This window comes from Zophobas morio, unplaced genomic scaffold (genome assembly GCF_036711695.1).
Source record: "Zophobas morio isolate AGI-343-1 ecotype UQ-CSIRO unplaced genomic scaffold, CSIRO_AGI_Zmor_V1 ptg000010l, whole genome shotgun sequence".
NCBI classification, from domain to species: Eukaryota; Metazoa; Arthropoda; class Insecta; order Coleoptera; family Tenebrionidae; genus Zophobas; species Zophobas morio.
In genome coordinates, this window is record NW_026972115.1 from 85,692 (window position 1) to 97,296 (window position 11,605).

The window sequence follows — 11,605 nt, forward strand, 5'->3', positions numbered from 1 at the left end:
TATTTTGTAACATAAATCTATAAAAGTTCTAGATTCATGCATTGTAGATTCCACAGAGTATATAATGCCCAAAAAAATACACTGAAAAAGACATAATAAGGAAAGTAAAAAACATTTTAAAAACTTTACCATAGTATAAATTAACAAACAAACACCGTTAATAAGCTCGTAATAACCCGGGCTACGTCCATCAGAAGAAAACACAATCACGTAACAATTATTCAGAATTGTGACGAGTGATACGCCGCAGTGTATAATTATCAGTACAAATTGATAACCGAAAATCTGATTAAAAATCTTAGTACTTTCACACAAAATACGATAATCGTTTCCAAGAATTTTTAGTTTCTCTGTGCAGTTATCTTTGGTTGAAAAATAAATCAGTTGTTGATTTATGTCTTTGTGTCGACTCTCGAAAGCTTTGATTAAAGTTTGAATGACGTGCAATAGCACAAACTCATAATATGAGTCTATAAGAGCTGTGGAAAATATGAGTTGGACTAATGAAATGTTAAAAAAATGTGTCCATATATATGCACAAAAGGCTAGAAAAAGGGCAAAAATAACGTGCTTAATTACACAACCCAAGTAAAAATTTTTCCAAAGTTTAAATTCCTTTTTTCCTGTATTTTGCAATCTGGTGTCTAGTAGTTGAAAATTTTTGTAGAGTAATTGCCATTGATTCGAGTCGATAAAAGTTGATTTTGTCATTGTAAGTAGTGTCAAAACATGCGGAATAAATATTGTCGGCACGAGAGTGACAATTTGAGACGGTAACAAAGTCTGAATTGTCTTGGAGCTCTTACTAGTTATTATCATATATGTTATCCATGTCACTTTAAACACAATTAAGCAACATCCATACAATGTCGCCATAGATGATTTATAGAAGGATTTTTTGTCAAAATCGTACCATGAATTTACAATCTAAAGTCATGGTTTTAAATTCTACGGTGTGCAACGTTTTAGAGTACACTAAGGAATGGTTAAACACAAAATCTATACTTTGCTATAAATTATTCCACAGGAATAGAATTTCCGGTAAAATGTTATTTGTGATTATGGAAATCGACTGCATAATTGTTGAAATGTTTGTTTTTAAACAGTGAGGTTAAATGAGAAACATTTATTGTTCTTATTCTGAACAGAGCTATCATAAAATATTCAAACCACTTATTTGAGTAAAAACAAAAAATAGAAATTTTTAAGAATTATCGATTCTTTCCGTCTCCCAATTTTCCAAAATTCCAAAAATTTTAAAAGAATCGTGAATAAAACTAAAATTAATAATGTTATTGTTTCGAAGGAGTTGATGACTTTCTGGCATGGCAACAAATTTTCCATTGCTTGTAATGCAGCGACCTTTAAGTCAGGAGTAAATTGGTTTTCGGACACAGTTCTTCTCGATGTCATACCATAGCCTAACAAAAAAGTTCACTTTTAAAAAACTTGCCTAAGAATTGCGAAAAATTTTAGGGACGAAGATCTCGACATGCTAATTCCAAAAATATAGCATGTTGATGGTCGCCGAGCAATATTTTCGAAAGAATCCGTACCAAATGTGAATTTTTGAAAATTTCTAAAATTTCTATATTTCGACGGTCGATTCCGGAAAAACGGTTCCAGTTGTCAAAGAAACGAGGCCGGCAGTGAATTCTAGAGGTCGAAATCTATAAGAAAATGTTTTTAGTTAAGTTTTGAAAATGTTAAAATTTGGCCGAAATTTGATGACCATTGAAAAAATTTCACTTTTAAAAAAGTGGTCAAAAAATTGCGAAAAAATTCAGGGACGTGGATCGCGACATGCCGATTCCAAAAATAGAGCGTGTGAGTGGTCGCCGAGCAATATTTTCGAAGAAATCGGTACGAAATATGAATTTTTGAAAATTTCCAAAAATTTCGATATTTCGACGGTTCTCCGTCCTTCGTCGCTTGTCCTTCGTCCCTTGTCCTTCGTCTCTCGTCCTTGATCCTTCGTCCTTTGTCCTTCGTCTTTCGCCATTCGTCCTTCGTCCTTCGTGCTTCGTTTTTGATACTTCGTTCTTCGTCCTTGATCGTTCGTCCTTCATTCTTTGTCCTTTGTCCTTGATTCCTCGCCCTTGATCCTTCGTCCTTCGTCCTTGATCCTTGATTCTTCGTCCTCTATCCTTCTTCCTTCGTACTTTTTCTTCGTGGTTCGTCCTTCGTTTTTCGTCCTTCGTCCTTGATCCTTCGTCCTTTGTCCTTCGTCCTTCGCCCTTGATTATTCGTTCTTCGTGCTTCGTTCTTAATCCTTCGTTCTTCGTCCTTGATCCTTTGTCCTTGGTCCTTCGTCCTTAATTCTTCCTCCCTTGTCCTACGTCCTTCGTCCTTTATCCCCGTCAGCGATAACAAAACATTTTAAAAAAGTTGTCTAAAAATCGCGAAAAAATTCAGGGACGTAGATCTCGACAGGCTGGTTCGAAAAATATAGCATGTTGATAGTCACCAAGCAACATTTTCGAAAAAATCGCTGCGAAATGCGAATTTTTGAAAATTTCAAAAATTTCGAAATTTCAACGGTCGATTCTGGAAAAACGGTTGCAGGTATCAAAAAACCGAAGCCGGATTTGAATTATAGAGCTCGAAATCTACAAGAAAATGTATTTCATTGAGTTTGGAAAATGTCAAAATTATTGCGAAATTTGAAGAAGGGGGACCATTAAAAAATTAATTAAAACCGAAGCCGGATTTGAGTTCTAGAGCTCAAAATGTACCAGAAAATGTATCAAGTTGAGTTTCAAAAATGTCAAAATTTTTGCGAATTTTGAAGAAGAGGGGGATCATTAAAAAATTTCAATTTTAAAAAAGTTGTCTAAAAATTATGAAAAAATTCAGGGACGTAGATCTCCACACCCTGATTCCAAAAATATAGCATGTTGATGGTCACGAAGCAACATTTTCGAAAAAATCGCTGCGAAATGTGAATTTTTGAAAATTTCAAAAATTTCAAAATTTCAACTGTCGATTCTGGAAAAACGGTTGCAGGTATCAAAAAACCGAAGCCGGATTTGAGTTCTAGAGCTCGAAATCTACAAGAAAATGTATTTAGTTGAGTTTCGAAATTGTCAAAATTTTTGCGAATTTTGAAGAGGGGGGGATCATTAAAAAAAGTTGTCTAAAAATTATGAAAAAATTCAGGGACATAGATCTCGACATGCTGATTCCAAGAATATAGCATGCTGATGGTCGCCGAGCAATATTTTCGAAAGAATCGGTGCGAAATGTGAATTTTTGATGATTTTTAAAAATTTCTAAATTTCTTCGATTCCGGAAAAAGAGGTGCTCGGTGACCATCAACATGCTATATTTTTGGAATCAGCATGTCGAAATCTACGTTCCTGAATTTTTTGCAATTTTTAGACAAATTTTTTAAGAGTGAGATTTTTTCAATGGTCCCCCCTTTCTTCAAATTTCGGCCAAATTTTGACGTTTTCGGAGCTTAACTAAATACATTTTTTTGTAGATTTCGAGCTCTAGAACTCACTTTATTGTTTAACTCCAACCGTTTTTCGAGGCGTTAAAAAATTTGGTTTTAATTAATTTTAACATTTCGTCAAAAATGGAATATCTGCAATTTTCTCAGTTATTTATGGAGATACTGCAAAAATAAGCACATATTCGTGATCCTGAGAACATTTCCTAAAAGATAAGCGTTGACGATTTGAGTAGTTTTAAATAGCTTTAAAATTCATGGTAACTGCGTCGATGACAGAAAACTGAAAAGTAATGGTTCAGGTGTCAACTCATCACATTGGAAAGATATTAAATTTTCCTGTATCATACCTATCTCTTTATTCTTAGAACAGATGGTAGGATTTTAAATGGTGGGTATATGACAATGAAAAACGGAAAATTACAATCAAAACAATCTTTCAAAACATTCGTTAACGAGTCTAATTTTTTCAGCAGATTTTTATATAATATTTATGAATTACATTCAAATGCACTAAGTTACAATATAAAATAATAATTTAATAATAAGTTATTTGGTGGTGGTGAAATGACTTCTTTGCATGTCTATAGAACTGTAGCAAACAATGAACTCGACAGAAATCCATGAAAATGATACTCCATATGATTTATTTGTCCTTAAATCAAAATTTCTAAATTCGCTTGATATTTGATTGTATTAAATTAGCTGAGTTAAACTGCATAATTATAATTAAATAGGTCATAACGGTGCCAAGAAAACTAAAAATGATTCGCTTGTTGATATCAAAAAGCCCATTAGCACTAAATTTCTCCCAAAAATGTTCAGCATGGATTGCCAATCCCCCTAAAACTTCGACTTGTCTGGATTCATCTGGAAAATATTCTTGTATTTTGTAACACAAATCTATAAAAGTTCTAGATTCTTGCATTGTAGATTCTACGGAGAATACAACACCCAAAAAAACATACTGAAAAAAACATAATAAGAAAAGTCGAAAACATTTTAAAAGCTTTACCATAGTATAAATTAACAAAGAACCATTGTTAACGATGGCGTGAAAACCCGGACTACGTCCATCAGAAGAAAACACAATCACGTAACAATTGTTTAGAATTGTGACGAGTGATACGCCGCAATGTAGAATTATCAGTACAAATTGATAACCGAAAATTTGATTAAAAAGCTTGGTACTTTCACACAAAATGCGGTAATCGCCCGCAAGACTTTTTAATTTCTGGATGGAGTGATCTTTAGTCGAAAAATAAATCAGCTTTTGATTTATGTCTTTATGTCGACTTTTGATAACTTCTATGAAAGTTCGAATGACGTGGAATAGTACAAACTCATAATATGAATCTATAATGGATGAGGTAAATATAACTTGCACTAATGAAACATTTAAACCATTTGCCCATATATATGCAGAAAAGAGTAAAAAAAGAGCAACAACAACGTGCCTAATTACACAACCGACGTAAAAATTTTTCCAAAGTTTAAATTCCTTTTTTCCCGTATTTTGCAATCTCGTATCTAATAGTTGAAAATTTTTGTAGAGTAATCGCCATTGATTAGAATCAATAAAAACTGATTTTATCATTGTAAGGAGTGTCAAAACGGGCGGAATAAATACTGTCGGCAGAACAGTAACAAATTGGGAAGGTAACAAAATTTGATTGTAGTTGAAGTTGGTACTAGCTGTTATCAAATATGTTATCCATGTCATTTTGAACACAATTAAGCAACATCCATACAATGTCGCCATTGATGATTTATAGCAGGATTTTTTGTCAAAATCGTACCATGAATTTACAAGCAACATATTTAAATAGCCATTATAAAGACGAATGAAGTTGATATCTTTTGTGGATAAAAAGAAATTTAAAGTCATGGTTTTAAAATATATTCTGTGTGCAGCGCGAGAGTGCACTGAGTACTGGATAAACAACAAAATTAAACGTTGTTGTAAATTATTCTACAGCGATAGAATCTCCAGTAAAATATTATTTGTTATTATCGAAATCGACAATATAATTGCTGCAGTGTTTGTTTATAAAAAGTGAAATTAAATGAGAAACATTGATTGTTCTTATTACTGTAAAATAAGGAAGAAACGGGATGATTTTTTAGTGTCAACAGAGCTGCCATAAAACATTCAGCTGTATCACATTTAGCAAATTATTATAATCAAAACAATTATTGAAATCACGTGGGTTTAATCAGTATTTAACATTTTTTGTGATATCATCTATTAATTAATTTATTTTTTATGGACCAACAGGATTTCCAATAAAATGTTATTTGTATTTGATCTTAATTTGCATTCCAAAGGTTCCCAATTACTTATCTTGGAATTTCCTATGATTTTCTTATCCGAGACTGATTTTTCCACCAGACTTTATTAAATTATAAAATACACATATAATAATAAAAATAAAACAAAACTAAATACTATTCTTTATTTCGGCTTCTGTGCATAGTGAACTTGCAAAGTTACGATAAAATATGTCGCCATGTTGCTAGTAAACAAAAATTCTTCTATTGATAGAAAAAAATCCTGCAGCGTTAAAATCCGGCACTAATTTTTGACAATAGTTTAGAATTCCTCCCAAAATTTCCATATTGCGAAAATCTTTTTCGAAAGGATCTTGTATCCCACCAAGCAAATGCAAAAATTTCTTGGCTTCTTGTGTAGTGTAGTCGGTAGAAAACACAACCTCAACTACGTGATACTAAAATGAAAAATTATGAAACAGAAAAATGCCAATAGTAAACTTACGAGAAAATATCCCATTATCGACACAGAACCAAGGGGGTTAGTAACATAATATGTTTCATTAGGTGGCACAAAAGAAAAAAAGAAAAAATTTAAAGAAATCACTAACTCCACCATAAAGTGAAAAATGATTAATAAAATTTGGTAACCAAAAAGATTGTTAAATATTTCTACGGTCTCTCCTAGAACTCCATACAAGTGTGCCACATTTTTCACCTCTAAAATGGAACACTTTTGGTTACGTGCTGTTACAAGTTTCTGATTTAACTGTTTATATCTGGTTCTAAAACTCTCGATTAAAATTAACCATAGTTCAATTATTAAAAACTCGTAGTATACAAATATCACCAGACTTCCCCAGAATAACGCCAAAAACGTCATTTTTGAACCATTTAATGTGTTATAAAAAATGCTAGCGATTACCATAAGAAAAATAACATGTTTGAGTAACAACGACAAATAAAAATTTTTGAAAATTCTCGCCTCTCTGCGTCCCTTATTTTTCAGTTTGACGTCAATGTAGTGAAAATTTCGGAAAATAACTTCCCAGTTTGTGAAATTCCAAAAATTTTTTTAAATTGTGAATGCAACTAAAAACAATAGGGTTACTGTTCTCAAGGAGTAAAGGACTTTCTGACATGGTAAAAAATTTTCGATTGCGTCTCGAACAGTTGAATCAACTAACGAGGTGGTGAACCACAAAATGTGCAATAAAAGAATGCCAAAACCATAAAATCTACAATAAGATGGTTTTCGAACACCGTTCTTCTCTACATCGTACCACGGCGTTACGAGAAAATATTGCAAATAATTGAAAAACTTTTGCAAAAAGTCGTTATCGTGTACTGACAAGCTAAAACTCATGGTAGCTGCGACGATGACAGAAAACTGAACAGGATATTAAATTTTCCCATGTCATATCTATTTATTCTTAGAACAAAAGGTAGGATATTAAAGGTTGGGTGCATGAGAATGAAAAACGGAAAATTATAATCAAAACAATCTTTCAAAACAACTTGGTTCAATCAATATTTATTATTTTCCTTTGCATCATATTTTTGTGAATTTAATATTTTATGAAGCAGTAAAACTTCTAAGACTGGCTGCATCATGATTGAAGTAGGTACTTATTTTTAAAAAATAGGGTCAAGTGATAATCAATTAATGTTACTTTTATTATCTAATATAAGCTTTGTCTGAACCTCCGTTCAGCAACTAAAGGCAGAAATGAAAATTAAGTTAAATTCTATTTTTTTATTATTATTATTTTATTTCTAAATTCGGTTGATATTTGATTGTATTAAATCAACTGAGTTAAACTGCATAATTATAATTAAATAGGTCATAACGGTCCCAAGGAAACTAAAAATGATTCCCTTGTTGATATCAAACAGCCCATTAGCACTAAATTTCTCCCAAAAATGTTCAGCATGGATTGCCAGTCTCCCTAAAACTTCGACTTGTTTGGATTCTTCTGGAAAATATTCTTGTATTTTGTAACACAAATCTATAAAATTTCTAGATTCTTGCATTGTAGATTCTACGGAGTATACAATACCCAAAAAAATACACTGAAAAAGACATAATAAGAAAAATAGGAAACATTTTTAAAACCTTACCATAGTGTAAATTAACAAACAAACATCGTTGACAAAGTCGTAATAACTCGAGCCACGTCCATCAGAAGAAAACACAATCACGTAACAATTATTTATTATTGTGACGAGTGATACGCCGCAGTGTAGAATTATCAGTACAAATTGATAACCGAAAATTTGATTAAAAACCTTGGTACTTTCACACAAAATACGATAATCGCTTCCAAGACTTTTTAGTTTCTCGGTGCAGTTATCTTTGGTTGAAAAATAAATCAGTTTTTGATTTATGTCTGTGTGTCGACTCTTGAAAACTTTCATTAAAGTTTGAATGACGTGCAGTAGTACAAACTCATAATATAAGTCTATAACAGGTATGGAAAAAATGACTCTCACTAATGACATATTGAAAACAATTGTCCATATATATGCAGCAAAGGCTAGAAAAAGTACAAAAATAACGTGCTTAATTACACAACCGAAGTAAAAATTTTTCCAAAATTTAAATTCCTTTTTTCCCGTATTTTGCAATCTGGTATCCAATAGTTGAAAATTTTTGTAGAGTAATTGCCATTGCTTAGAGTCGATAAAAGTTGATTTTGTCATTGTAAGTAGTGTCAAAGCATGCGGAATAAATATTATCGGCACAAGAGTGACAATTTGGGATGGTAACAAGTTCTGAATTATCTTGAAGTCCTTACTAGTTATTATCAAATATGTTATCCATGTCAGTTTAAACACAATTAAGCAACATCCATACAATGTGGCCATAGATGATTTATAGAAAGATTGTTTGTCCAAATCGTACCATGAATTTACAAGCAACATACTTAAATAACGGTTATAAAAACGAAGAAAGTTGATATCTTTTGTGGACAATGAGAAATAATCTAAAGTCATGGTTTTAAATTTTACGGTGTGCAGCGTTTTAGAGTACACTAAGGAATGGATAACATAAAATCTATACTTTGCTGTAAATTATTCCACAGGAATAGAATTTCCGGTAAAATGTTATGTGATTATGGAAATCGACAGCATAATTGTTGAAATGTTTGTTTTTAAACAGTGAGGTTAAATGGAAATCATTTATTGTTCTTATTCTGAACAGAGCTGTCATAAAATATTCAAACAACATATTTGAGTAAAAACAAAAATAGAAATTTTTAAGAATGACCGATTCTTTCCCTCCCATGTTTCTAAGTTTTAATTCGACGTAATGGAAATTTCTGAAAAAGGTTTCCCGATTTTCGAGGTTCCAAAAATTTTTAAAAATCGTGAATAAAACAAAAATTAATGTTATAAGTAGTTTCGAAGGGATTGATGACTTTCTGGCATGGTAACAAATTTTCCATTGCTTGTAAGGCAGACGCATCAAGTATGTATGCGGAAAAACACTAAATGTGCAATAAAAAAATGCAATAACCATAAAGTCTGAAATAAATTGGTTTTCGAACACAGTTCTTCCCGATGTGAATTTTTGAAAATTTCTAAAAATTTCTATATTTCGACGGTCGATTCCGGAAAAACGGTTCCAGTTTTCAAAGAAACGAGGCCGGAAGTGAGTTCTATAAGTCGAAATCTACAAGAAAATGTATTTAGTCAAGTTTCGCAAATAATAAAATTTGGCCGAAATTTGATGACGACTGAAAAAATTTCACTTTTAAAAAAGTTGCAAAAATATTGTAAAAAAATTCAGGGACGTAGATCTCGACATGCTGATTCCAAAAATAGAGCGTGTGACAGGTCGCCGAGCGATATTTTCGAAGAAATCTGTACGAAATATGAATTTTTGAAAATTTTCAAAAATTTCGATATTTCGACGGTCCTTTCTCCTTAATGCTTCCTACTTTATCATTCATCCTTCGTCCTTCCTCCCTTACTCTTCTTTCTTCGTCCTTGATCCTTCGTCCTTCGTCGTTCGTCCTTGATTCTTCGTCCTTCGTCGTTCACCCTTGGTCCTACGTCCACCATCCATCGTTCTTCATCCTTCGTCCTTTGTCCATCGTCCTTCGTACTTCGTCCTTGATCCTTCGTCCTTCGTTCTTGATCCTTCGTTCTTCGTTCTTGATCCTTCGTCCTTCATTCTTGATATACTTCGTCCTTCGTCTTCCATTCTTCGTCCGTCGTCCTCCGTCTCTCGTCCTTGTTACTTCGTCTTTCGACCTTCAGCCTTCGTCCTTGATCCTTCGTTCTTCGTCCTTCAACCGTCGTCCTTGATCGTTCGTTCTTCGTGCTTCGTCCTTGTTCCTTCGTCCTTCGTGCTTCGTCCTTGAATCTTCGACCTTCGTCCTTTATCCTCAATCCTTCGTGCTTCCTCCTTCATCCTTCGTCCTTCATCTTTTGTCATTTGTCCTTGACCCTTCGCCCTTGATCCTTCGTCCTTCGTACTTCGTCCTTCGTACTTCGTCCTTCGCCTTTCGTCCATCGTCCTCCGTCCTTCGTCCTTGATCCTTCGTCTTTCGTCCTTCGTGTTTTGTTCTTTTTCCTTTCTCCTTTGTCCTTCGACCTTCGTCTTTCATCCTTGATCCTTCGTCCTTCGTCCTTGATTCTTAGTCCTTCGTCCATCGTCCTTGGTCTTTCGTCCTTTGTCCTTGATCCTTAGTCCTTCGTTGTTCGTCCTTCGTTCTTGGTCCTTCGTCCTTCGTTGTTCGTTCTTGATACTTCGTCCTTCGTGGTTGATCCTTCTTTCTTCATCCTTGATCCTTAGTCCTTCGTTGTTCGTCCTTCGTTCTTGATCCTTCGTCCTTCGTCCTTGATCCTTCGTTCTTCGTCCTTGATCCTTCGTTCTTCGTCCTTGATACTTCCTTCTTCGTCCTTGACCCTTCGTCCTTGATTCTTCGTCCTTGATTCTTCGTTCTTGATCCTTCGTCCCTAATTCTTCGTCCTTTGTCCTTCGTCCTTCGTCCTTTATCCTTCGTCAGTGATTACAAAACATTTTAAAAAAGTTGTCTAAAAATTGCGAAAAAATTCAGGGAACTAGATCTCGACATGCTGATTCCAAGAATATCGCATGTTATTATTATTATTATTATTATTATTAGTTTATTACGGAATAACTCCAATTACAAAAAGTAAGAAAATTAAACTTACAAATACATAAGGTATATGATTAACTTAATTAATTATCTTTATAACAATGATCATACAATAAACACAAAAAGAAACAATTTTAAATTATCCGAATTATACAAGATTATTTATCATTCTCTTAAATACAACAAGGTTTGAGTTAAAAATATCAAATTTTACAAAATTAGATAGTTCGTTTGCTTGTTTCATCATTCTTCGCAATGGGTGGTTAGTTGACATATTAGTAGATGCTTTGTTAATTCTGAAAATTTTACAAGATCTAGTAGTTCTGCAGTTTTTATTTGGAACCCTAAACATTAGTTTGGCTAATAAGTCATTACTATCTATATGGTTGTTAATAATGGCGTGAAGAACACATAAATCCGTTATATCTCTACGTATCTCCAAGGATTTAATATTGAGGAAGCTCATGACCCATTCATATTCACCTTGTTGATGTAGATGATGTTCTTTAAATTCAATAGACCTCAAAAACTTTTTTTGAACACGCTCTAACAATGAAATATGAGTGTCGCATGTTGGATGCCAAACTGAAGAAGCATATTCCAGAACAGAACGCACGAGAGAGCAATATAGCACTTTAAGTGCATGAGAGCTCATATCCTTGCAATGGCGCCAAATCAATCCCCACATCTGCAGAGCCTTGTTAAATATGTATCGATAATGACTTTTGAAAGAGAGTTTATTATCAAA

The 11,605-nt window shown here is 33.3% G+C and overlaps 1 protein-coding gene across 1 annotated transcript; it reads right to left on the reverse strand.

Annotated features, from left to right (window-relative positions):
• Nucleotides 1-9,673: 9,673 nt before the first annotated feature.
• Nucleotides 9,674-10,341, reverse strand: LOC135126422 (uncharacterized). Its single transcript, XM_064052471.1, has 3 exons — nt 10,181-10,341; nt 9,917-10,139; nt 9,674-9,871 (listed from the first exon to the last, which is right to left on the reverse strand). Exons 1-3 carry the CDS (start codon nt 10,339-10,341, stop codon nt 9,674-9,676), a joined length of 582 nt encoding a protein of 193 aa, XP_063908541.1.
• Between the last annotated feature and the right edge of the window lie 1,264 nt (nt 10,342-11,605).

What these genes read in the sequence shown, in the direction of transcription:
- LOC135126422 (XM_064052471.1), bottom strand. Translation starts at nt 10,341, where the DNA reads ATGAAAGACGAAGGTCGAAGGACAAAGGAGAAAGGAAAAAGAACAAAA. An exon ending in CGAAGGATCAAGGGCGAAGG is followed by an intron (nt 10,140 to 10,180) that starts GTCAAGGACAAA and finishes CGAAGGATGAAG; the next exon opens with GAGGAAGCACGAAGGATTGA. An exon ending in AATGGAAGACGAAGGACGAA is followed by an intron (nt 9,872 to 9,916) that starts GTATATCAAGAA and finishes CGAAGAACGAAG; the next exon opens with GATCAAGAACGAAGGACGAA.